The sequence below is a fragment of the Gallinula chloropus genome (genome assembly GCF_964237585.1).
Source record: "Gallinula chloropus genome assembly, chromosome: 36".
NCBI classification, from domain to species: Eukaryota; Metazoa; Chordata; class Aves; order Gruiformes; family Rallidae; genus Gallinula; species Gallinula chloropus.
Window position 1 is genome coordinate 1 of NC_140121.1, and position 26,270 is coordinate 26,270.

The window sequence follows — 26,270 nt, forward strand, 5'->3', positions numbered from 1 at the left end:
GGGTTGTCAGGCCTCGTTGGCCTCCCCTCTGCCCTCACTAAAAATGGCGGCGGCGGCGGTGGCCGGGGCGGCGCCTGCGTCGCTTCCGGATGACGTCACCCCCATTCCCTCCTCCGCTCCGCCTTTGCCCTTCTTCCCTTTCCCCTCCCCGCGGTGGCGTCAACGCCCGGCCTCTGACGTCATCAACGCGCGCACAGCGTCGCCGCCTCCCTGACGCCCAGGAAGGGCGGAGGGAAACGGAGCCGGCGCGGCGGCTGCTCCGGTTTTTTGGGGCGGAGGAAGACGGGGACATGGCGGAGGAGGAGGAGGCGGTGGCGGTTGCTGGGCCTAGTTCCCCCCTTCCTTCCTCTTCCTCTTCCTCTTCCTCCTTGACAAGATGTCGGCGGAGGCCCGGGCGCGCCAGGCGTGACGTAGTCAGGCCCCGCCGGCGGGAGGGGGCGGGGGAGCGGCGGCCGGGGGAGCGGCGGCCGGTGGAGCGGCAGCGGCGGCAGCGGGGGAACGGGGGAGGCTCCGGGGGGGGATTTAAAGGGACCATGTCCCCGGCGAGCCGCTTGTTGTGGAGGCCGGAACCGGGGAGGAAGCGGCGGGGGAAGAGGTTGTGGGGACGGAGAGGGTGTTGAGGAGGAGGAGGAGGAGGAGGAGGAGGAAGAACAACAACCACCGGTGGGCCCGGCCCTGGGGTACCGGGGGGGTGAGTGAGGGGGAATTGGGGGGGGAGGGGGGGGGGTTTGGGGGAGGGGGGGTGGGGGGGAGGAGGGGGGGGTTGTTGAGGGTGGGGGGGGTTGTTGTTGGGGGTGGGGGGGGTTGTTGGGGGGGTTGTTTGGGGGGGGGGTTGTTTGGGGGAGGGGGGTGTTGTTTGGGGGAGGGGGGGGTTGTTGAGGGTGGGGGGGTTGTTTGGGGTGGGGGGGTTGTTGAGGGAGGGGGGGTGGGGGTGAGGAGGGGGGGTTGTTGGTGAGGGGGGGGTTGTTTGGGGGGGGGGTTGTTGGGGGGGGGTTGTTTGGGGGAGGGGGGTGTTGTTGGGGGGTTGTTTGGGGGTGGGGGGGTTGTTGGGGGGAGGGGAGGGTTGTTGGGGGGGTGGGTGTTTGGGGGAGGGGGGTTGTTGGGGGAGGGGGGGGGTGTTGAGAGGGGGGATTGTTTGGGGAGGGGGGGTTGTTGAGGGGGGGGGTTGTTTGGGGGAGGGGGGGTTGTTGAGAGGGGGGTTGTTGGGGGAGGGGGTGTTGAGGGGGGGGGTTGTTGGGGGAGGGGGGGTTGTTGAGAGGGGGGGTTGTTGGGGGAGGGGGGGTTGTTGAGGGAGGGGGAGGGGGGAAGCAGCGGGTCAGGCTCAGGGGGGGTGGTTGGGTTGGGGGGAGGGAGGCTCTGGTACCTCCCCACCCCCCCCCCCCCCCATATACCGGCGCCGGGGGGGGGGGGGTGGGGTCGTGGGGGGGGGAAGCACCGGGTCAGGCTCCAGGGGGGCTGGTTGGGTCGGGGGGAGGTCGGTTCTGACCCCCCCCTCACCCAAACACGCCCCCCTTTACCTGTCCCCCCCCCCCCCCCAACTAGGTGCCCCCAAAACCCCACCGGGGTGCTGAAGGGGGGGGGTCTGTGTTTTGGGGGGTTGGAGGGGTGGGGGGGGACTCAGGTGTCCCCTGAGGGTGGGTGTGGGGACACTCAGGTGTCCCCTGGGGGGTTTGGGGGGGGGGATCTGTGGTCCTGGGGGGGGGTCTCTAAGCGTTTTGGGGGTGGGGGAAAGGGGGTGTCTGTGCTGGGGGGAGGTGTTCAATATCCACCAGCTTGAGGAGAGAACCAGTTAGGATGGACTGGGATGAACTGGGATGGTCCCAGAGGGGTGTTGGTGCTTCGTTGGGGTGTGGGGTGGGGGGGGCTGAGCCCCTGGAAGCTCCTGAGATCCCCTAGGAGTTATTTTTGGGGAAGGGGGCAGAGAAGACCCCCCCCTAAATTCCCCCCTTGAAGTCCCAATCCCCCCTGGGTAGCTGAAGGCTAAACCTGGGGGAGTTTTGGGGGGACCTGGGGGGTTTTGGGGGGACCTGGGGGGATTTGAGGGGGGTTTGGGGGGTTTTTGGGAGACCTGGTGGGTTTTGGGGGGGACCTGGTGAGATTTAAGGGGGTCTTGGGGTGGGTTTTGGGGGGGACCTGGTGTGTTTGGGGGGGGACCTGGTGGAATTTGAGGGGGTTTTGGGGGGGGACCTGGTGGGTTTGGGGGGGACCTGGTGGGTTTGGGGGGGACCTAGTGGGTTTGAGGGGGGTTGGGGGCGACCTGGGGGATTTGAGGGGGTCTTGAGGGGGGTTTTGGGAGACCTGGTGGGATTTGAGGGGGTTTTGGGGGGGTTTTGGGAGACCTGGTGGGTTTGGGGGTGCCCTGGTGGGATTTGAGGGGGTTTTGGGGAGGACCTGGTGGGTTTGGGGGGACCTAGTGGGTTTGAGGGGGGGTTGGGGGGGACCTGGTGAGATTTAAGGGGGTCTTGGGGGGGGGGTGGGAGACCTGGTGGGTTTGGAGGGGCCCTGGTGGGATATAAGGGGGTTTTGGGGGGACCTGGTGGGATTTGAGGGGGTCTTGGGGGAGTTTTGGGGGAACCCGGTGGGGATTTGGGGTGAACAAACCCCAAATGGAGCCAAAATGGATTGGGGGGGGTGGGGGGTTGGCTGTGTCTAAACCCCCATCCCACCTCCACAGTGACTCCTCCTCTTCCAACCCCACAAAACCTTGGGAAACCCCCTTGAAACCCCCCCAAATCCAACCAAAATTTGGGGCGGGGGGTTTAAAAATCCCCCTTAAACTCCTAAAATAAACCCAATCCGGGATTTGGCTTGGAAAAAGCCCCCCCTAACCCCCCCCAACCCCCCTTTTCCTGGGCTTGATCGTCCCACTTAACCCGTTTTGCATTTAAATCGCCCCAAATTCAGCTCCGCCTCTGGCTCTGGGGCAGAGATGGGGATGGGGGGAAGGGTTTGTCTCCCTCCTTTCCCCTGAGGGGGTGAAATCAGAGGGTTTGGGGGAAGAAAAGGTGGTTTGGGGACATTTGAAGGCAATTCCAGGATGGGATGGATGGAGGTTTTATGGTGAGAGCTCTGGGTGTGGGTGCGGGGAGAGATTTGGGGAGGGGAAGAAGCAACTGGGGTGGGGTTTTTGGGCTCTTTAGTGGGTTTGGAAGCATCTTGGGGGGGTTTTGGGGCGGCCTGGAGGGGTTTTGGGGCGGCCTGGAGGGGTTTTGGGGCTCTTTAGTGGGTTTTGGGGCGGCTTGGGGGGGTTTTGGGGCGGCCTGGAGGGGTTTGGGGGGACTTGTGGGTTTGAGAGGGATGTGGAGGGGTTTTTGGGCGGCCTGGTGGGTGGTTGGGGCAGCCTGGAGTGGTTTTGGGGGGACATGGTGGGGTTCTGGGGCAGCCTGGAGTGGGTTTTGGGGGGACATGGTGGGGTTCTGGGGCAGACTGGTGGGGGTTTGGGGGGGACTTGTGGGGTTTGGGGGGACTTGTGGGGTTTGAGGGGGATGTAGAGGGGTTTTGGGGCAGCCTGGAGGAGTTTTGGGGGGATGTGGTGGGGTTTTGGGGTGGCCTGGAGGAGTTTTGGGGAGACTTGTGGGGTTTGAGAGGGATGTGGAGGGGTTTTGGGGTGGCCTGGAGGGGTTTTGGGGCAGCCTGGTGGGTGTTTAGGGCAGCCTGGAGGGTTTTGGGGGGATGTGGTGGGGTTTTGGGGTGGCCTGGAGGGGTTTTGGGGGGACTTGTGGGGTTTGAGAGGGACATGGAGGGGTTTTTGGGCTCTTTAGTGGGTTTGGAAGCATCCTGGGGGGTTTTGGGGCGGCCTGGAGGGGTTTTGGGGCGGCCTGGAGGGGTTTTGGGGCGGCCTGGAGGGGTTTTGGGGGGACTTGTGGGGTTTGAGAGGGACGTGGAGGGGTTTTGGGGGCGGCCTGGAGGGGTTTTGGGGCGGCCTGGAGGGGTTTTGGGGCGGCCTGGTTGGGTTTTGGGGTGGCCTGGAGGGGTTTGGGGGGACTTGTGGGGTTTGAGGGGGATGTGGAGGGGTTTTGGGGCGGCCTGGTGGGTGTTTAGGGCGGCCTGGAGTGGTTTGGGGGGACATGGTGGGGTTTCTGGGGCGGCCTGGAGGAGTTTTAGGAGACTTGTGGGGCTTGAGAGGGACATAGAGGTGTTTTGGGGTGGCCTGGTGGGGTTTTGGGGGGACTTGTGGGGTTGAGAGGGACGTGGAGGGGTTTTGGGGGCAGCCTGGTGGGTGTTTAGGGCGGCCTGGAGGGGTTTTGGGGGACATGTGGTGTTTGTGGCGGCCTGGAGGGGTTTTGGGAGACTTGTGGGGTTTGAGAGGGATGTGGAGGGGTTTTGGGGGGATGTGATGGGTTTTGGGGTGGCCTGGAGGGCTTTTGAGGGGACTTGTGGGGTTTTAGGGTGGCCTGGAGGAGTTTTGTGGGGTTTGAGAGGGACATGGAGGGGTTTTGGGGCGGCCTGGTGGGGTTGGGGGGATGTGGTAGGGTTTTGGGGTTGCCTGGAGGGGTTTTGGGGAGACTTGTGGGGTTTGAGGGGGATGTGGAGGGGTTTGGGGGCAGCCTGGTGGGTGTTTAGGGCAGCTTGGAGGGGTTTTGGGGGGACATGGTGGGGTTCTGGGGCAGCCTGGAGGGGTTTTGGGGGGATGTGGTGGGGTTTTAGGGAGACTTGTGGGGTTTGAGAGGGGACATAGAGGGGTTTTGGGGCGGCCTGAGGAGTTTTGGGGATACTTGTGGGGTTTGAGAGGACCTGGTGGGGTTTTGGGGGGATGTGATGGGTTTTGGGGGGACATGGTGGGGTTTGAGGGGGATGTGGAGGCCTGATGTGTTTGGGGCGGACAGGAGTGGTTTTGGGGGGACATGGTGGTGTTTTGGGGTGGCCTGGAGGGGTTTTGGGGAGACTTGTGGTGTTGTAGGGTGGCCTAGGGGATTTTAAGGGGACCTGGAGGGGTTTTAGGGGAAGCCTGGTGGGATTTTTTTAGGGAGTCCCTAAATTTGGGGTGTGGGGCAGGGATTTGGGGTGTAGGGGCAGGACTTTGATATGGAAGCTTTTCTGCTGGATCTTCATCCCAATGGATCATCCCTCCTTCCAACCCACTTGAGACTCTGGAATAACCCTTCAACACCCCCAAAAATAGGGATTTCCCCCAAAAAATAGGGATTTCCCCCCAAAAGTAGGGATTTCTGCCCCAAATGTAGGGATTTCTGCCCCAAATGTAGGGATTTCCCCCCCAAAAGTAGGGATTTCCCCCCCAAAAGTAGGATCTCTCCCCCAAAAGTAGGGATTTCTGCCCCAAATGTAGGGATTTCTGCCCCAAATGTAGGGATTTCTCCCCCAAAGTAGGGATTTCTGCCCCAAAAGTAGGGATTTCTGCCCCAAAAGTAGGGATTTCTGCCCCAAAAGTAGGGATTTCTGCCCCAAAAGTAGGGATTTCTGCCCCAAAGTAGGGATTTCCCCCCAAAAGTAGGGATTTCCCCCCCAAAGTAGGGATTTCCCCCCCAAAAAGTAGGGATTTCCCCCCCCAAAAAGTAGGGATTTCCCCCCCCAAAGTAGGGATTTCCCCCCCCCAAAGTAGGGATTTCCCCCCCAAAGTAGGGATTTCCCCCCCCCCAAAGTAGGGATTTCCCCCCCCCAAAGTAGGGATTTCCCCCCCCCAAAGTAGGGATTTCCCCCCCCAAAAGTAGGGATTTCTCCCCCCCAAAGTAGGGATTTCTCCCCCCCAAAGTAGGGATTTCTCCCCCAAAGTAGGGATTTCTCCCCCCAAAAAATAGGGATTTCCCCCCAAAAAATAGGGATTTCCCCCCAAAAAATAGGGATTCCTCCCCAAAAACCTCCTCTTCTAGACCTCCAGACAGCATCCCACTGACTCTGCAGTGCCAGAAGAACCCAAGCCAACCAGGTTCCCCCATCCTTACTCAAGCCAAACATCCCCACAGTGGAGCAAAACACTTCATTAACTTAATTAACTTCCTATTTTCCCTCCCTACAAGCAAAATTAACCCTCCACACCTCAGGCTGTGTCATTAATTGGGTGCTGCCTGCTTCCAGACAAGGGGGAAAAGGACTTTTTAGGGTGGCTGTAGGGTGTTGGGATCCTTTCCCAGCCTTTTCCTTCCCTGGGGCAGGGGAAAACATCTTGTGCCAGCTGGATAATTCCCTCCTCATTTGCATACTTTTACCTTGAAGGTATTTATAGGCTCTTCCCTGCCTTCTCTGGTGTAAATTTAGCTCTGGTTTGATCCTCTCCCAGAGGAGATGATAAGCTGGGGGGGTGTTTTTTAAGCACCTTTTTCCTCTTTCTCCCCCTGTTCCTGTCGGGATTTGATCTGGGGACTCTGGGGAGGGGGATCAACAGAACTTGGACTGGGTCCTCCCCAGCCTGGGGCCTTAGGCCCGGCTCTGGGGGTGCCTGGGTGGCCTTAGGCCCGGCCCCGGGGTGCCTGGGCGGCCTTGGGCCTGTCCCAGCCCCGGCCCGGCCCGGGCCCAGGGTGTTCCGGCAGCCTTGGGCCCGGCCCCGGGGGTGCCTGGGGGGCCTCGGGCCTGGCCCAGCCCCGGCCCGGCCCAGGCCCGGGGGTGCCTGGGTGGCCTTGGGCCTGGTTCCTTGGGCCCGGCCTGGCCCCGGGGTGCCCGGGCGGCCTTAGGCCAGGCCCGGCCCGGCCCGGCCCCGGGGTGCCTGGGTGGCCTCGGGCCCGGTTCCTTGGGCCCGGGGGTGCCCGGGCGGCCTTAGGCCCGGCCCCGGGGTGCCTGGGCGGCCTCGGGCCCGGTTCCTTAGGCCCGGCCCAGCCCCAGGGTACCCGGGTGGCCTTGGGCCCGGTTCCTTGGGTCCGGCCCGGCCCCGGGGGTGCCTGGGTGGCCTTGGGCCCGGTTCCTTGGGTCCGGCCCAGCCCCGGGGGTGCCCGGGCGGCCCTAGGCCCGGCCCCGGGGGTGCCCGGGCGGCCTTAGGCCCGGCCCCGGGGGGCCTCGGGCCCGGCCCGGCCCAGGCCCGGGGGTGCCTGGGCAGCCTTAGGCCCAGCTCCGGTGTACCTGGGCGGCCTTGGGCCCGGTTCCTTGGGCCCGGCCCAGCCCCGGGGGTGCCTGGGCGGCCTCGGGCCTGGCCCAGCCCCGGCCCGGCCCAGGCCCGGGGTGTTCGGGCAGCCTTGGGCCCGGCCCGGCCCCGGGGTGCCTGGGTGGCTTTGGGCCTGGTCCAGCCCCGGCCCAGCCCCTGGGTGCCCGGGCGGCCTTGGGCCCGACCCCTTGGGTTCCTTGGGCCCAACCCGGGCCCAGGCTTCCTGGGCGGCCTTGGGCCCAGCCCTGGGCTCAGTTCCTCACCCGCCATGGCCTTGTCCTGCCCCCGGTGTTCCTGGGCGGCCATGGGCCCGGCCCGGAGCTCCCAGGGGTACAAACCAGTGGCTTTCCCTCCATTCCATATGGGATTAAATTTGGGAGGAGGGATAAACAACCAATATAAAGAGTGTTTAGGGGGGGTTTTGGGGGGGTACGTGGCTGAGGGTGGTGGGAATGTTGCTCCTTTGGGAAACTGAGGCACAGAACGGGGGCGGTAAAGCTTCATATGGGGGGGACGGGACATATTTTGGGGTCTGTGGATTCCCTTTGGGATCTGGCACCGCGTCCGATAGCGGCAGCGTCAACTTCTCCCGCGGGAAGAGTGGTGGCACCAGATGTTTTACCCAACTATGAGTCACCAAGAGCTTTGCTGACCACAGTGAGACACCAAGTGTCCTGATACAGGCAGAGCTGCAACTGTTTCTCCTCCACCATGACCCAACCCACCCAATTTCCCTCATTTTCACCTCTTTTTTTCTTCTCCCCCCTTCTTTTCCTTCTAGATTTTGCCAGAGATCCTTGGCCATCACCCTTCCCGTGTGCCGGCGGCGTAGTGCTGGTGGTTTCTTCCGAGTGACGCAGCACAACCGGCGAGGGATGGAGAAAACTCTCCCTAACTTCTCAGAGCGCCAAGGAGATGGTGGCAGAGTCTTCTTGATGAGCCCAGAACCCAACAAAGAGACTTTTCCAACCCTTGAATGTCCCCAAGGGGAAGAAGCAAGAGCCTCTTTCCTTCAGGAGGTGAAAAAACCCCTGGAGAACCCGGAGACGGCGGGGGAAGCGGAGACGGAGCGTGGAGAAGATCCTTTCTACGCCACCCATGATCTAAGCACCCTGAGCAGGGAAGGGAAAGGACCTTCTGGCACCCAGTTGTCCCCTTTGCAGGAAGATTCGGATTTCTTCTCCTCGCTGTCCCGCCAAGAGCCCGACGTCGCCCTGGAAGCCCACGACGTGGCTGGTGAGTCCCCCCCACCTTGGTGTTGTGCCGTTGGGGGTGGGTTTTGGGTGGGGGGGACGTGTGTGTGGTTGGTTATGGTGCTTAAGGTTGAGGTTGGCTGCTGGGGGCTGGGGTTGAGTTGAGGCCCAGGCGCCATTGGGGCTGTGTTGAGGCTTGGTAGTGGGTTTAGGCCCGCTGCTGGGCCTGAGGCCTGAGGTGTAGGCCCACCACTGTTGTGCCAGGGCTTGAGTTGAGGCCTGACACCAGGGCCTGGACTTGAGTTTGGGGCCTGAGGCTTGAGGTTGAGGCCTGCTGTTGGGGCTTGAGGCGTAGGCCCGCCGCCAGGGCCTGGGGTTGAGTGGAGGCCCAGTCTTGGGGCTTGGGTTTAGGCCTGCTGCTGGGGCCTGGGGCTTGAGGTTGAGGCCCAGCTTTGGGGCTGGAGGTGTAGGCCAGCCGCTGGGGCCTGGGGTTGAGTTGAGGCCCAGCACTGGGGCTTGGGTTTAGGCCTGCTGCCGGGGCCTGGGGCTTGAGGTTGAGGCCCTGCTGCTGGGCCAAGGCTTGAGTTGAGGCCTAGTGCCAGCGCCTGAGGGTCAAGGTTGAGGCCCACTGCTGGGCTTGAGGCTTGAGTTGAGGCCTGCCTTGAGGCCCTGCCGCTGGGGCCTGGGCTTGAGGTTGAGGCCCACCACCAGGGCCTGAGGCTTGAGTTTGAGGCCTGCCACCATGGCTGAGGCTTGGGTTTAGGCCGCTGAGGCTTGAGGTTGAGGCCCTGCCACCGGGGCCCGGGGCTTGACGTTGAGGCCCCGCTGCCATTGGGCCAGGCCTTGAGGTGTAGGCCCGCTGCCGGGGCCTGGGGTTGAGTTGAGGCCCCACCACTGGGCCTGAGGCTCAAGGTTGAGGCCCACTGCCATTGGGCCAGGCCTTGAGGTGTAGGCCCGCTGCCGGGGCCTGGGGTTGAGTTGAGGCCCCGCCACTGGGCCTGAGGCTCAAGGTTGAGGCCTGTTGCCGTTGGGCCAGGGCTTGAGGCGTAGGCCCGCCCCCGGGGCCTGGGGTTGAGTTGAGGCCCCGCTGCTGGGGCCTGTGGCTCGAGGTTGAGGCCCAGCATTGGGGCTTGAGGTTGAGGCCTGCCACTGGGGCCTGAGGCTTGGGTTGAGGCCTGCCACTGGGGCCTGAGGCTTGGGTTGAGGCCTGCCACTGGGGCCTGAGGCTCAAGGTTGAGGCCTGTTGCCGTTGGGCCAGGGCTTGAGGTGTAGGCCCGCCCCCGGGCTGAGGCTTGGGTTTAGGCCTGGAGGCTTGAGGCCCACTGCTGGGCCTGAGGCTTGGGTTTAGGCCCAGTGCCAGGCCAAGGCTTGAGTTTAGGCCTGTCTTGAGGCTCGCCCCTGGGCCCAGCTTAAGGCCTCGCGCGGGGCCCAGCTTGAGGCCTCTCGCCGGGGCCCAGCTTGAGGCCTCTCGCCGGGGCCCAGCTTGAGGCCTCTCGCCGGGGCCCAGCTTGAGGCCTCTCGCCGGGGCCCAGCTTGAGGCCTCTCGCCGGGGCCCAGCTTGAGGCCTCTCGGCGGGGCCCAGCTTGAGGCCTCTCGGCGGGGCCCAGCTTGAGGCTTCTCCGCCGGGCCCAGCTTGAGGCCTCTCGCCCGGGGCCCAGCTTGAGGCCTCTCGCCGGGGCCCAGCTTGAGGCCTCTCGCCGGGGCCCAGCTTGAGGCCTCTCGCCGGGGCCCAGCTTGAGGCCTCTCCGCCGGGCCCAGCTTGAGGCCTCTCCGCCGGGCCCAGCTTGAGGCCTCGCCGGGGCCCAGCTTAAGGCCTCGCTAGGCCCAGTTTAAACCCTTGTGTTTCAACCTCTTTTAACCAGGAGGTTGAGCTCCTGGTCCTGGTAACCATGGCTGGTTCCTTGGAAGGTGCCTCACCAGGTTCTCCTCAAAAGGTGCCACCAAGAGAACAGGGTGTGGGTTGGGGAGGGTGAGGGGTGGACATTGATGAGCCAGAACCCCGTGGAGATGGGCTGATCTTCCCCTCCATGCAGCCAGGAGGAGGTTTCACACCCGCCTTGGGTAGCGGTTGGGTCAGGTTGTGGAGCACCTGCCATGTCTATAAATAAACCTCCCAAATCCAGCTCACAACCCCCCCCCCCCCCTCCTCCCGGTGCTGCCGTTGGTGTTAACTAGGCCAAGGTTTAAAAATAAGTCGGGGTCAACGCCCCTGGATCCTCCTGCTGCCTTGGAAAGTAGGACATGACCCAATCTGGCTTCTCCACTGGGCATTTGGTGGGGAGGAGAACTTGTGTCCTGGTGGGAGCTGGGATTTTGGGGGGGGGGGGGACACACCTCAAAGTCAAGTTGGGGCCAACGGGGTCTAAATGAGTTGGGTTGTTTTTTGGGGTGGGGGTGGATTGGGGTGGCTTCTTCTGGCCTACAGAGGTTCTCCAGCTTCATCTGAGCTTCTAGGTGGAGCAGGAAGTGTTTGGAGGTTCAAAGAACCCCTTCTGGGGCTGGAGGGGGGGCAACTGGGGCTGGAGGGGGGGCAACTGGGGCTGGAGGAGGGGCAACTGGGGCTGGAGGGGGGGCAACTGGGGCTGGAGGGAGATGTTTCATGTCTTCTTCAGCCTTGTCTTTGAGTCTGGGCTTGGAAGGGGGGCAGCTGGGGCTGGAGGGGGGGCAGCTGGGGCTGGAGGGGGGGCAACTGGGGCTGGAGGGAGATGTTTCATGTCTTCTTCAGCCCTGTCTTTGAGACTGGTGATGGAGTCTGGGCTTGGAGGGGGGGCAACTGGGGCTGGAGTGGGGGCAACTGGGGCTGGAAGGGGGGCAACTGGGGCTGGAAGGGGGGCAACTGGGACTGGAGGGGGGGCAACTGGGACTGGAGGGAGATGTTTCATGTCTTCTTCAGCCCTGTCTTTGAGACTGGTGATGGAGTCTGGGCTTGGAGTGGGGGCAGCTGGGGCTGGAGGGGGGGCAACTGGGGCTGGAGGGGAGGCAACTGGGGCTGGAGGGGGGGCAACTGGGGCTGGAGGGAGATGTTTCATGTCTTCTTCAGCCCCGTCTTAGAGACTGGTGATGGAGTCTGGGGCTGGAGTGGGGGCAACTGGGGCTGGAAGGGGGGCAACTGGGGCTGGAGGGGGGGCAACTGGGGCTGGAGGGAGATGTTTCATGTCTTCAGCCCTGTCTTAGAGACTGGTGATGGAGTCTGGGGCTGGAGTGGGGGCAGCTGGGGCTGGAGTGGGGGCAGCTGGGGCTGGAGTGGGGGCAACTGGGGCTGGAGGGGGGGCAACTGGGGCTGGAGGGGGGGCAGCTGGGGCTGGAGTGGGGGCAACTGGGGCTGGAGGGGGGGCAACTGGGGCTGGAGGGGGGGCAACTGGGGCTGGAGGGGGGGCAACTGGGGCTGGAGGGGAGGCAACTGGGGCTGGAGGGGAGGCAACTGGGGCTGGAGGGGGGCAACTGGGGCTGGAGGGGGGCAACTGGGGCTGGAGGGAGATGTTTCATGTCTTCTTCAGCCCTGTCTTTGAGACTGGTGATGGAGTCTGGGCTTGGAGTGGGGGCAGCTGGGGCTGGAGGGGGGGCAACTGGGGCTGGAGGGGGAGCAACTGGGGCTGGAGTGGGGGCAACTGGGACTGGAGGGAGATGTTTCATGTCTTCTTCAGCCCGGTCTTAGAGACTGGTGATGGAGTCTGGGGCTGGAGTGGGGGCAGCTGGGGCTGGAGTGGGGGCAGCTGGGGCTGGAGTGGGGGCAGCTGGGGCTGGAGTGGGGGCAACTGGGGCTGGAGGGGGGGCAACTGGGACTGGAGGGAGATGTTTCATGTCTTCTTCAGCCCTGTCTTAGAGACTGGTGATGGAGTCTGGGCTTGGAGGGGGGGCAACTGGGGCTGGAGGGGGGCAACTGGGACTGGAGGGGGGGCAACTGGGGCTGGAGGGGGGGCAACTGGGGTTGGAGGGGGGGCAACTGGGGTTGGAGGGAGATGTTTCCTGTCTTCTTCAGCCCTGCCTTAGAGACTGGTGATGGAGTCTGGGCTTGGAGTGGGGGCAACTGGGGCTGGAGTGGGGGCAACTGGGACTGGAGTGGGGGCAACTGGGACTGGAGTGGGGGCAACTGGGGCTGGAGGGGAGGCAACTGGGGCTGGAGGGGGGCAACTGGGGTTGGAGGGAGATGTTTCCTGTCTTCTTCAGCCCTGTCTTAGAGACTGGTGATGGAGTCTGGACTTGGAGGGGGGGCAACTGGGGCTGGAGTGGGGGCAACTGCGACTGGAGGGGTGGCAACTGGGACTGGAGGGAGATGTTTCATGTCTTCTTCAGCCCTGTCTTTGAGACTGGTGATGGAGTCTGGGCTTGGAGGGGGGGCAACTGGGGCTGGAGTGGGGGCAACTGGGGCTGGAGGGGGGGCAACTGGGGCTGGAGTGGGGGCAACTGGGGCTGGAGTGGGGGCAACTGGGGCTGGAAGGGGGGCAACTGGGGCTGGAGGGGGGGCAACTGGGGCTGGAGGGGGGGCAACTGGGGCTGGAGGGGGGGCAACTGGGGCTGGAGGGAGATGTTTCATGTCTTCTTCAGCCCTGCCTTAGAGACTGGTGATGGAGTCTGGGCTTGGAGGGGGGGCAACTGGGGCTTGGAGGAGGGGCAACTGGGGCTGGAGTGGGGGCAACTGGGGCTGGAGGGGGGGCAACTGGGGTTGGAGGGAGATGTTTCCTGTCTTCTTCAGCCCTGCCTTAGAGACTGGTGATGGAGTCTGGGCTTGGAGTGGGGGCAGCTGGGGCTGGAGTGGGGGCAACTGGGGCTGGAGGGGGGGGCAGCTGGGACTGGAGGGGGGGCAACTGGGTGGAACCTCCAGCACGTGGCCAGATGTGGCCACCACGTGTTGGGTGAGCGTTGGGCTGGAGGGTCAAGAGGCTGGAGGAAGCTCTGCAGAGAGGGATCTGGAGCTTTGGGTTGTTGGGAGCTCAACTGGGGCCAACTGGGGCCAACTGGGGGGCAACTATGTCCCCCCCACCATGGCCAAAAAGGACCATCCACAGGGAACCAGCTGAAGGACGTGGTTGTCCCACGTCTTGGTCCTTGGGCACCGTTGGGCTCTCCCATCCAAGGAGCATCAGGAGGAGCCTGAAGGAGGCCAAGGGAGATGGGGAGAGGAGCAGGGGGCTTGAGGAGAGGCTGAGGACACCAGGGCTGGTCAACCTGAGACCAAGGGGTGACCTCCTGGGGGTCTACAACCTCTTGGTGGAGATGCTCCTGGTAGTAGGGTGTGAGGGAAGAGCTTGGAGCTGGAGCAGGGGGAAGGAGCTGGTCATGGAGAGGGTGGGGAGGAGCTGGAGAAGCCCCTGGGGGAGGAGGTGATGGTCCCCAGCCTGGTGCTGGTCAGGAGGAACCCTTGGCCATGGGGTTGAAGCCTTTGGTGGCCCCAGCTGGAGGCAGGAGCTGGGCTTGGGGATCCTCATGGAGGGACCTGGAGGGAGAGATGGGGAGATGGTGGAGCTGGAGGAGACCTGGAGGGAGAGATGGGGAGATGATGGAGCTGGAGGGACCTGGAGCGAGACATGGGGAGATGGTGGAGCTGGAGCAAGGGATGGAGAGATGGTGGAGCTGGAGGGGACCTGGAGAGGAAGATGGGGAGATGATGGAGCTGGAGGGGACCTGGAGCGAGAGATGGGGAGATGGTGGAGCTGGAGGGGACCTGGAGGGAGAGATGGGGAGATGGTGGAGCTGGAGGGGACCTGGAGGGAGAGATGGGGAGATGCTGGAGCTGGAGGGGACCTGGAGGGAGAGATGGGGAGATGCTGGAGCTGGAGGGGACCTGGAGGGAGAGATGGGGAGATGCTGGAGCTGGAGGGGACCTGGAGGGAGAGATGGGAGATGATGGAGCTGGAGGGACCTGGAGGGAGAGATGGGGAGATGGTGGAGCTGGAGGAGACCTGGAGGGAGAGATGGGGAGATGGTGGAGCTGGAGGGGACCTGGAGGGAGAGATGGGGAGATGGTGGAGCTGGAGGGGACCTGGAGGGAGAGATGGGGAGATGGTGGAGCTGGAGGGGACCTGGAGGGAGAGATGGGGAGATGATGGAGCTGGAGGGACCTGGAGGGAGAGATGGGGAGATGATGGAGCTGGAGGCACCTGGAGCAGGAGATGGGGAGCTGGGGGGACCCAGGGTGAGAGATGGGGAGCTGGTGGAGTTGGAGGGACCCAGAGAGGAAGATGGGGAGATGGTGGAGCTGGAGGGGACCTGGAGGGAGAGATGGGGAGATGATGGAGCTGGAGGGGACCTGGAGAGGGAGAGATGGGGAGATGATGGAGCTGGAGGGGACCTGGAGAGGGAGAGATGGGGAGATGATGGAGCTGGAGGGGACCTGGAGAGGGAGAGATGGGGAGATGGTGGAGCTGGAGGGGACCTGGAGGGAGAGATGGGGAGATGGTGGAGCTGGAGGGGACCTGGAGAGGGAGAGATGGGGAGATGGTGGAGCTGGAGGGAGAGATGGGGAGATGCTGCAGCTGGAGCAAGGGATGGAGAGATGCTGGAGCTGGAGGGGACCTGGAGAGGAAGATGGGGAGATGCTGGAGCTGGAGGGGACCTGGAGGGAGAGATGGGGAGATGGTGGAGCTGGAGGGGACCTGGAGGGAGAGATGGGGAGATGGTGGAGCTGGAGGGGACCTGGAGGGAGAGATGGGGAGATGGTGGAGCTGGAGGCACCTGGAGTGAGAGATGGGGAGTTGGAAGGACCCAGAGCAGAAGTTGGGAAGATGCTGGAGCTGGAAGGACCCAGAAGGAGAAGGAGCCAGGACTGTTGGGTCACCTGAGTTCATTCCCAGTCCAAAACCACCACCAGTGTTCTGGGAACAGCTGGAAACTGGGGATGGAGCCAACAGAGACCCTGGAGCCCTTCCAGGCAGCTTGGCCAGAAGCTCTTCTGGCTCTGGGTGTCTCCTCTGCTGACAAAGTTCTTCTGGGAGGGGGGGTGGGGAGGTGTTTCACCCTCTCCAGAAGGTCCACTGGGTTCTCAGCTACTGGTGGGAAGGTTTAGCTGGTGGGTTGACCCCCCCCTGCCCCTGGGGGGGTGGGGAAGGTCTTTCTCACTCTTCTTTTGTTTGGGAGAAGGTTTGGAGATGGTGGAGATCCCAAAATATCCTGTTGAACAGGTTGGGGGGGGTTGGGGTGGGGGTGGTGGGACCAGATTCCTGGTGTGGACCTTCCAAAAACCTGGAGTAGATGCTGGGGGAAGGATCTTTCTCTGAGGGGGGGGGGAACTGGGTGGTCCCAGGGTGGGTGGTTGGTGGTCCCAGGGTGGTTTGGTGGCACACCAGCCAGGGATGAAGAAGTAGGGGTCTCTTGGGGGGGTCTTGGAGGGGTCTATTGGGGGTCTTTTGGAGGGGTCTCTTGGGGGGGTTGGAAGGTCATTTTAGGGGGGTTGGAGGGGTCTCTTGGGGGGGTCTCTTGGAGGGGCTTGGAGGGGTCTCTTGGGGGGGTTGAGGGGTCTCTTGGGGGGGTTGGAAGGTCATTTTAGGGGGGTTGGAGGGGTCTCTTGGGGGGGTCTCTTGGGGGGGCTTGGAGGGGTCTCTTGGTGGGGCTGGAGTGGTCTTTAGAGGGGTTGAACATGTCTGGGGGGGTTGGAGGGTCTCTTGGGGGGGTTGAGGGGTCTCTTGGGGGGTTGAAGAAGCCTTGGTGAGGTTGAAGGGTCTCTTGGGGGGGCTTGGAGGGGTCTCTTGGGGGGATGGAGTGGTCTTTGGGGGGGTTGAGGAGTCTCTTGGGGGGGTTGGAGGGGTCTCTTGGGGGGATGGAGTGGTCTTTGGGGGGGTTGAGGAGTCTCTTGGGGGGGTTGGAGGGGTCTCTTGGGGGGATGGAGTGGTCTTTAGGGGGGTTGAGGAGTCTCTTGGGGGGGTTGAGGAGTCTCTTGTGGGGGGTTGAGGAGTCTTTTGGGGGGTTAGAGGGTCTCTTGGGGGGATGGAGTGGTTTTTAGGGGGGTTGAACAAGTCTTGGGGGGGTTGAGGAGTCTCTTGGTGGGGTTGGAAGGTCATTTTAGGAGGGTTGGAGGGTCTCTTGGGGGGTTAAGAAGCCTTGGGGGGGTTGAGTGGTCTCTTGGGGGGGTTGGAGGGTCTCTTGGGGGGTTAAGAAGCCTTGGTGGGGTTGGAGGGTCTCTTGGGGGGGTTGGAGGGTCTCTTGGGGGGGTTGGAGGGTCTCTTGGGGGGTTAAGAAGCCTTGGGGGGGTTGAGTGGTCTCTTGGGGGGGTTGGAGGGTCTCTTGGGGGGTTGAAGAAGCCTTGGGGGGGGTTGGAAGGTCTTTTTAGGGGGGTTGGAGGGTCTCTTGGGTGGCTGGAGTGGTCTCTTGGGGGGGAGACCCCAAGAGTCTCTCCCTTTGGATCTCCTCGGATCCCTTTGGATCCCCTTGGTGCTGGTGGGGTTGGAGCTGGTTTTCCAGGTCTGGGGTGGAACTGGGATGGTGGAAAGGAACTGGGAGGGGGTGGGAAACCTTTCTAGAGACCACCCAGCCAAGGAGAACCCAGGCTGGTGGCAACCAAGTAGGGACCCCTCTGTGGAATAGGGGTGGTGTGGGGGGGTTGGGGCTGATTTTCCAGGTCTGGGGTGCAACTGGGATGGTGGAAAGGAACTGGGAGGGGGTGGGAAACCTTTCTAGAGACCCCCCCAGCCAAGGAGAACCAAGGCTGGGGGCAACCAAGCAAAGGGGGACCAAGTTGGGTGGCAACCAACTGGGAAACACGGGTGCTGGTGGGGTTGGAGCTGGTTTTCCAGGTCTGGGGTGGAACTGGGATGGTGGAAAGGAACTGGGAGGGAGTGGGAAACCCTTCTAGAGACCCCCCAGCCAAGGAGAACCAAGGCCCCTCTGTGGAACTGGGATGTTGGGGGAGGTTGGAGCTGGTTTTCCAGGTCTGGGGTGCAACTGGGATGGTGGAAATGAACTGGGAGGTGGGGGAGGGGGGGGTTCCTGCATGTCTTGCTCCAAGCCACCCGAGCTCCAGCTCGTTGGGTGCTGAGTCAGCACATCCAGCACCCTCCCCCTTCGCCCCCTGCCCGTCCCCCACCTCCAGAGCCACTTCCTGTTGCCTGTAACTGCCAGAGCTGGAGGTGAGGAGGAGCCACCCGTCCCCAAGCCCATGGTAGGACACGGGGCCACCAGCCTGTGGGTTCATGAGGGGGGGGGTTTAGGGTGGGGAGGGGGTCTCTGGGGTCCTGAGAAGGTCACATCCTGGGTTTCATCGCTCTGTGGCTCTAGGGAAGGTGATAGTGGGGTGGGGGAGGTCTTGGTGGTGGCTGGGGGTCCTCACCTCCTTCTCTGGGGGTCCTCATCTCTGGGGGGGTCCTCATCTCCATCTCTGGGGGGGTCTTCATCTCCGTCTCTGGGGGGGTCCTCACCTCCTGCTGTGGAGGTTCTCATCTCTGGGGTTCTTCATGTCCTTCTCTGGGGGGGGTCCCCATCTCTGGGGGTCCCCATCTCCTGCTCTGGGGGTCCCCATCTCCATCTCTGGGGGTCCCCATCTCCATCTCTGGGGGGGTCCTCATCTCTGGTGGTCCTCACCTCCTGCTCTGGGGGTCTTCATCTCTGGGGGTCCTCACCTCCTGCTCTGGGGGTCCTCATCTCTGGGGGTCCTCATCTCTGGGGGTCCTCACCTCCTGCTCTGGGGGTCCTCATCTCTGGGGGTCCTCACCTCCTGCTCTGGAGGTTCTCATCTCTGGGGGTCCTCATCTCCTGCTCTGGGGGTCCTCATCTCTGGGGGTCCTCAGCTCTTGCTCTGGGGGTCCTCATCTCCTGCTGAGGAATCTCATCTCTGCAGGTCTTCATGTCTTTCTCTGGGGGGGGTCCTCATCTTTGGGGGTCCTCACCTCCTGCTCTGGGGGTCCTCACCTCCTGCTTTGGGATCCCTATCTCTGGGGGGTCCTCACCTCCATCTCTGGGGTCCTCATCTCTGGGGGTCCTCATCTCCATCTCTCTGGGGCTCCCCATCTCTGGGGGTCCTCACCTCCTGCTCTGGGGGTCCTCATCTCTGGGTGCCCTCATCTTCTCCTCTGGAGCTCCCAGTGGTGTGAGAGCTCTTCAGAGCTGGTGGGACTGGGAGGTTGCCCCTCTCCTCCAGCTTGTCCTTGTGTTTCCTCATGGGGTGGTGAGGAGAGCAGGTCCCTTCCCCATCCAGTGGGACAATCACTTCAGGGATGGAAGTGGGATTAGGTTGCTTCATTGTCCTCTCCAAACTGGGTGAGGACCAAGGACTTGGTGAAGCCAAAAGCAGGAGCTTTTGGTTGCTCCTGGAGCAAGAACCTCTTCGTTTTCCACCTGAACAAGGTCTTGAGAAGGTCTCTGAGCCACCTCAGGAGGTTGTTGCCTCCTGAAGCTCAGCTGGTGGAGGTTGGTTGCACCTGGGTGGACGTTGGGGATGGGAGAGAGGAGCGAGTGTGACACCTCCATGGAGGTGGGAGAAGGAGATTTGGGGTGTTGTTGAGCCTCAAGGTCTTCACAAGGTAGGAAGGGTGGAGAACTGATGCCAACATGAGAGCAGGTTGTCCAGCTTGAAAGATCTCCAAGGATGGAGGTGCTGTGGTGCCTCTGGGGGGGGGGTCATCCTCCTTGGGTGGTGGTGGGGGGGTCCATCCTCCATCCAAAGTCAACCCAAGGAGAGGAGGCTGAAGGAGATCCCACCCAAAAGCCTTCTGGGTCTCTTGTGCCTGATCTCTTTGGGTGGAGACAACCAGGGCTGGTGGCACCAGGAAACCATCTCCAGACCTTGGTTGAACCCCATCCCACCATTCCCAGTAAATCTGGGTTCTTGATGGTGGAGATGTTTGTGGTCCTGGTGTTGCCTTGAGATGGAAGATCTCAAACCCCATCATCTCAGAAGGAGATGGAGATCTCACCTCCAAGGTGGCCACCTAGAAGGCTGGGGAAGCCAACTGTGGCTTGTCATGGCCCTCCTCTGCTTTTGGGGTGAGTCCCTCTGCTTTTGGGGTGGGTTCCTCATCGTGTCCCCCTCCCCATGTCCATAACCAGTGAGGTGGCCCCAAATATCACGTTCCTCCTGGCTTGGCTGGAGGAGACAGAGGTCAGTTTGGGCTCTAGAAGCCCTCATGGACTGAGCCTGCAGCCAAGAAGATCTTCAGGAGGCATCTACCTGCCCCTCAGGAGGTAACTGGACCAGGGAAGCCCTCCAGAAGCCCAGCTATGGTCCTGGAAGGACTGGGAAGCCTTCCAGAAGCTCAGCTATGGTCCTGGAAGGACTGGGAAGCGTCCCAGAAGCTCAGCTATGGTCCTGGAAGGACTGGGAAGCGTCCCAGAAGCTCAGCTATGGTCCTGGAAGGACTGGGAAGCGTCCCAGAAGCTCAGCTATGGTCCTGGAAGGACTGGGAAGCGTCCCAGAAGCCCAGCTATGGTCCTGGAAGCCCAGGGAAGCCCTCCAGAAGCCCAGCTATGGTCCTGGAAGGACTGGGAAGTGTCCCAGAAGCCCAGCTATGGCCCTGGAAGGACAGGGAAGTGTCCCAGAAGCCCAGGGAAGCATCCCAGAAGCCCAGCTATGGTCCTGGAAGGGCAGGGAAGCATCCCAGAAGCCCAGCTATGATCCTGGAAGGACAGGGAAGCCCTCCAGAAGCCCAGCTATGGTCCTGGAAGGACAGGGAAGCGTCCCAGAAGCCCAACAAAGTGTTCCAGAGGCCCAGCTATGGTCCTGGAAGGACAGGGCACCATGCCAACACTGGGGAGGAGACACAATCCCAGTCCCTAGAACCAGGGCAACTGGTTTTCTTCGCGGGTTGGACCATGCCAACCCTTTGTCCATCCTCTCCTCTGCCAGATCCTTCTCCAGGAGCAGCTGGACCACAGCCAACATCTCCTTCCTCTCTTTGATGGAAGGGATTATCCCTCAACTAGTTAAGCTCAGGATTAAACCCTCTTAAGTAGAGCTTAGAAAATCCTTCCTTAATCCGGACCCGGCGTTGGGAGGGGCTGATGGGCAGCAGGAGCTGGTGGTGGTGGGGTGGGGTTTATCTTCTGGTGGGTTTTAATATGTCCCCCCCCCAATTAAAATCAGATGATTGGAGGTTGGAAGGAGCTTCACTGACCTTGGAGCTTTCCTCTCTTGTTGCAGATGAGCCTGAGCCTGTCCTCTCCGGCGCTGTCCCAGCCACCGCTCACAGGACCCAACTCTGGTAAGTTCTCCAAGGGATGGGAAGCTCCTGAGATCCTGGTTCCCTGATGGTAACAGGTCCCAGAAACCCCTCTTCACCCCCAAATGATCTTCCTGGTGATCCCCAAAGAGGGTTGTCCCACCACACAGGTCCCTCTAGAGCCACCCGGCACGGTCCCCTCGCTGCTGAGCAGTGGTGGATGTGACAAGTTCATGTCACCCATCCTGCTTCCCAACCAACCATCCTGCTTCTGCCTGGCCCAAATCACCCCCTGGGGCCACCCTGGTTCCCCTTGGAGCATCCTGGGAGCATTCTGGTTCCTCTTGGAGCATCCCAGTTCCCCTCAGGGCCATCATGGTTCCCCTCAGCACCATCCTGGTTCCTCTTGGAGCATCCTGGGAGCATCCCAGTTCCCCTCAGCGCCACCCTGGTTTCTCTTGGGTCATTCCAGTTCCCCTCAGCACCATTCTGGTTCCTTTTGGAGCATCCCAGTTCCCCTCAGGGCCACCCTGATTCCTCTTGGAGCATCCTGACTCCCCTCAGGGCCATCCTGGTTCCTCTTGGAGAATCCTGGATCCCCTTGGAGCCATCCTGCTTCCCCAGGATACTCCCATCACAGGCACTTGTGTTCTCCAGCTGCTCGATGGCTTCTTCCCAACTTTGGAGCCCTGGCTGAGGGTTTGGAAGAAGCTGGGGAGGAACCACCTTGATCTGCTGTGGCTTGGGATTGTCTGCACGGGGTAGAAACCCTTCTCACTCCTCCTGTGGGACCTTCCACGTCCTCACCAACCACCCTCTGGTCCCAGATAACCACGTTCTGGTCCACGTTGGTGCTGAAATCCAACTTTCTCCATCTTTGAAGAGCTCCTTGACCTTTTCATCTGACTTTTGACTCAATAGTGACCAAAGATCCCTGATGACCAGTCAGGTGTCCAAGGATCTTGAGAAGTTAGGAGGCAGAAGGAGAACCAGAGTAGGGTGGGAGCCAAGGAGAAGGTGGTGTGATGATGGGAACCCAACGCTCCTCTCACACCTCCCATGACCATGGTGGAGCCACCAAGGGTGACAGACCCAAGCCCAGGAGGAGATGCTCTTGGCCAAGGGAAGGTGGGCTTGTTGTTATGGGGTTCACCATGAAACCCTTGGTCTGTGTCACACCATAACATCCCCCTGGCTCTGGGACAACCTGTTTAGATGAGGAACCCCTCTTATTACCTCGTTAACCGCTCATTAACTCTCCAAACCTTTATTTGCAGCTCCCCCAACGAAGAACATTTGGACTTCAAGAAGACTTTGTACAGAACAGACACCAGGAGCTCCTTAGACCTACGGAACGTCACCGTGTCCACCAACGTGGCCTGGGAAACCACCACCTTGGAGACCAGAGCTGGTGATGGGAGAGAAGAAAGCACTTTAGAGAGACTACCAAGCTTGAAGGACTCGAAGGAGACGCTGTGTGGGAAGGAGTCCACTCTCCAGGTGGATCCAGAGCAACTGGAGAGCGACTCTGAGGACCTGGCTGGTGGGAAGGTGGCGGTGGAGACCCCCAGCTCTTGCGCCGGGACGTCGGTCGGTGGTGGGAGGGAGAAGTATCTCCAAACCGAACCAAAGCAACTTGAAGGCCTCAGCAAAGAGCACTTAGAGAAGAGTAAGAGAGGAATCCAGAAGCTCGAGTGGGTCTCCAGACCCACCAAGAGCCCAAGTCCTCATTACAAAGATCTAAGCAAACCTCCAGATGTAGCAACCAACTTACCCTTCCGGGGTCAGGCCGCGCCGCGTGAAGTGCCTCCACCGCCGACTCCCACGGTGTTTAGGAAGACCCTCAACCCTGGCCTCAGCAAATCCAAACCTTCTGAGAGCTCCTCCTCCTCCTCCTCCTCCTCCCACAGGAAAGGCTTGATGGTTGACTCAGATCTAGAGGAGATCAACCCCCTCACCACGGCCGAATGGACCATCCCAAAGCCCAGTCTTCAGCTCGGCGCCGACCTCGCCGTCGCCAAGCAATCCTGGACGGTCAACGCTGAAGACTCAGTGGAGAGGATCCCCTTGATGTCTCTAGAACCTTCTCCTTGTAGCAGCTCCTACGACATTGAGATGAGACCTTACGTGTGCAGCGTCTTGTTGGAGGAGCAGGGGAAGGAGGAGCTGGGGCCTGAAGAGGACCCAACGGTCTACACCTGCATTGAGTGTAGCATCTACTTCAAGAAGAAGGAACACTTGATGGATCACATGCTTCAGCACAATCGTGGACCAGGGAGGGACCAAGACAGGGATGCTTTGGGTGGGCAGTGTCAGTTCTGCTGCAACGAGTGTGGTTGGGCTTTTGGAGACCCGACGTCTTTGGAGCAACACAAAAGGCTCCACCAAGAATCCAGGGAGAAGATCATGGAGGAGATCCAGAAGTTGAATGAGTTTCCAGATGAAGGTCGTGAAGCTCGACTCCAGTGCCCCAAGTGTGTCTTTGGGACAAACTCCTCCAAGATCTTTGTCCAACATGCCAAGATGCACGTCAAGGAGAGGAAGGACCAAGGGGCAAAGAACTCCAATCTCTTTGGAAGTGGAGGAGAAACCAGGGATAGTCCCATCCATGGCATCTACAAACACTTCAAACCCAATGACCACCCGTCCCTGCAGATGCAGGTGCCACCTCACGGCACCACCAAAGGCCTCACCACCTGTACTCTCTGCAGCTTCCCTGCCCCCAATGAGAACATCCTCAAGGAGCACATGAAATACGCCCATTCCCATCTTTCATGGGACATGGAGGTCTATGAGGAGGACCCCAACCAACCAGGAACTAGTCGAGATGCCTACAGCATTTCCAGACCTGGCCGGTTTCCGGAGCCGGATTATTTCGGCAAAGCCGATCGGCTCTTCCCTCCACCTCACCGGGAAGCCACGTCCCACTATGAAGCCATCCATGGTTTCACCCACCCAAGACTTGAGAAGACCAACGGGGCTGGGAAGAAGGACTACCAGACCTCAGGGTTCCACGCCAGGAAAGCAGCTCCATACTCTGCTCCTCATAAAAACCTGGGCTTGGCTGGTTTTCCCTCTTCTAAAGCTTATTCCCAGTTGGCTCTCCAGCAGCTGAAGAGGAAAGCGGTGGCTCAACACCTAGAAGGAGAAGGTGATGGTCTCAGGAGCCACCCCATGGGGTTGGAAGAGCTCAGGCATAAGTGGATGTTGGCCAGTGATGGTGGGGGGATGGAAGAGGAGATCTCCATAAGCACAGAGATAGATTTGAGTGAGAGCAGAGGCCTCAAGGCCATCACCATCCCTCAAGCTGCTTTGGATCTCAAGAGGACGTTCAGAGACACCTTGAAAGCCACAGACTCTTCCATTGCTTCAGAAGAGCAGCAGCAACAGCTACGGCAGATGGTCCCCTTGGTCCTTCTGGAGGAGGTGAACCCACACCCCAAAGCCACCAAGAGACCCAGGGGGAAACCATTGAAGAAGAAGCCAACGCTCCCTTCCAGAGAATTCCTCATGGAAGAACCTCTTCCTTTGGATGTCCTCCTTTTGGATGCACCTCTGGAAGGTCCTCTAGAACTTGATGACCTCTTAGACTCTGACTCCCCCATGCTGAAGAACGAAGAGAGGAAATGCCCCTACTGCCCCGATCGCTTTCACAACGGCATCGGCTTGGCCAACCACGTCCGGGGGCACCTCAACAGGGTTGGGGTGAGCTACAACGTCCGTCACTTCATCTCAGCTGAAGAAGTCAAAGCCATTGAGCAAAAGTTTTCCTTCCAAAAGAAGAAGAAAAAAGGTAGTATGTATTCAATCTCACCGTGCTTTGTCCTCTTCCTTTCACTGGTGGGGCTTCTTTTCTCCTCCCACCACCATCCTGGGGTACGTATGGTGCTTGGGGGTCAAGGGTGGTGACCGTGGTACAAACCATGATGGGCTTGGGGTTATCTCAGGTGGGTTAAACCTGTTTTCCCATCCCTTGTGGGAGATCTGATCTCAGGGGGGTTTTAGTGGTGGTTGTGTTGACTCTTGGTGGTCTTGTGGACCTCTGGGAGGTGCTAAACCCATCCCTTGTTGGAGACCTGATCTCAGGGGGGGTTTAGTGGTGGTTGTGTTGACTCTTGGTGGTCTTGTGGACCTCTGGGAGGTGCTAAACCCATCCCTTGTTGGAGACCTGATCTCAGGGTGGTTTTAGCTGTGGTTGTGTTGACTCTTGGTGGTCTTGTGGATCTCTGGGAGGCGATAAACCCCTTTTCCCATCCCTTGTTTGAGACCTGATCTTGGGGAGGTGGGTTTTAGGGTGGTGGTGACTCTTGATGGTCTTATGGTTATCTCAAGGTGGGTTAAACCCCTTTTCCCATCCCTTGTTGGAGACCTGATATCAGGGGGGGTTTAGTGGTGGTTGTGATGACTCTTGGTGGTCTTGTGGATCTCTGGGAGGTGATAAACCCATCCCTTGTTGGAGACCTGATCTTGGGGAGGTGGATTTTAGGGTGGTGTTGACCCTTGGTGGTCTTGTGGTTATCTCAGGTGGGTTAAACCTCTTTTCCCATCCCTTGTTGGAGACCTGATCTCGGGGGTTTTAGTGGTGGTGGTGTTGATTCTTGGTGGTCTTGTGGATCTCTGGGAGATGATAAACCCATCCATTGTTGGAGACCTGATCTTGGGCAGGTGGATTTTAGGGTGGTGTTGACTCTTGGTGGTCTTGTGGTTATCCCAGGTGTGTTAAACCCTCCTTCCCAACCTTTGTTGGTGACCTGATCTTGGGGAGGTGGGTTTTAGTGGTGGTGGTGTTGACTCTTGGTGGTCTTGTGGTTCTCTGGGAGGTGATAAACCCCTCCCCTGTTGGAGATCTGATCTCAGAGGGGGTTTAGTGGTGGTTGTGTTGACTCCTGGTGGTCTTGTGGATCTCTGGGAGGTGATAAACCCATCCCTTGTTGGAGACCTGATCTCAGGGGGGTTTAGCAGTGGTTGTGTTGACTCTTGGTGGTCCTGTGGATCTCTGGGAGGTGATAAACCCCTTTTCCCATCCCTTGTTGGAGACCTGATCTAAGGGGGGGTTAGCAGTGGTAGTGTTGACTCTTGGTGGTCCTGTGGTTCTCTGGGAGGTGATAAACCCCTTTTCCCATCCCTTGTTGGAGACCTGATCTAAGGGGGGGTTAGCAGTGGTAGTGTTGACTCTTGGTGGTCCTGTGGTTCTCTGGGAGGTGATAAACCCCTTTTCCCATCCCTTGTTGGAGACCTGATCTAAGGGGGGGTTAGCAGTGGTTGTGTTGACTCTTGGTGGTCCTGTGGATCTCTGGGAGGTGATAAACCCCTTTTCCCATCCCTTGTTGGAGACCTGATCTCAGGGGGTTTTAGCAGTGGTTGTGTTGACTCTTGGTGGTCCTGTGGTTCTCTGGGAGGTGAGAGACCCCTTCTCCCATCCCTTGTTGGAGACCTGATCTTGGGGAGGTGGATTTTAGGGTGGTGTTGACCCTTGGTGGTCTTGTGGTTATCTCAGGTGGGTTAAACCCCTTTTCCTACCCCTTGTTGGAGACCTGATCTTGGGGAGGTGGATTTTAGGGTGGTGTTGACCCTTGGTGGTCTTATGGTTATCTCAGGTGGGTTAAACCCTTTTTCCATCCCTTGTTGGAGACCTGATCTCAGGGGGGTTTTAGTGGCGATGGTGTTGACTCTTGGTGGTCCTGTGGTTCTCTGGGAGGTGATAAATCCATCCCTTGTTGGAGACCTGATCTTGGGGAGGTGGATTTTAGGGTGGTGTTGACTCTTGGTGGTCTTGTGGATCTCTGGGAGGTGCTAAACCCATCCCTTGTTGGAGACCTGATCTCAGGGGGTTTTAGTGGTGGTGGTGTTGACTCTTGGTGGTCCTGTGGTTCTCTGGGAGGTGAAAAACCCCTTTTCCCATCCCTTGTTGGAGACCTGATCTTGGGGAGGTGGATTTTAGGGTGGTGGTGACTCTTGGTGGTC

The 26,270-nt window shown here is 60.5% G+C and overlaps 1 protein-coding gene across 1 annotated transcript in view; it reads left to right on the top strand.

Moving 5' to 3' along the window:
* Positions 1-89: 89 nt before the first annotated feature.
* Positions 90-26,270, top strand: part of WIZ (WIZ zinc finger) — a gene marked incomplete at its 5' end in the record, with an annotated part of 57,440 nt that continues 31,259 nt past the window's right edge. The window contains 4 exons of the mRNA XM_084277776.1: positions 90-595; positions 7,812-8,266; positions 20,288-20,348; positions 21,584-24,099. Coding sequence (XP_084133902.1) covers positions 90-595; positions 7,812-8,266; positions 20,288-20,348; positions 21,584-24,099 — 3,538 coding nt within the window. The remainder of the gene's footprint in view (positions 596-7,811; positions 8,267-20,287; positions 20,349-21,583; positions 24,100-26,270) is intronic.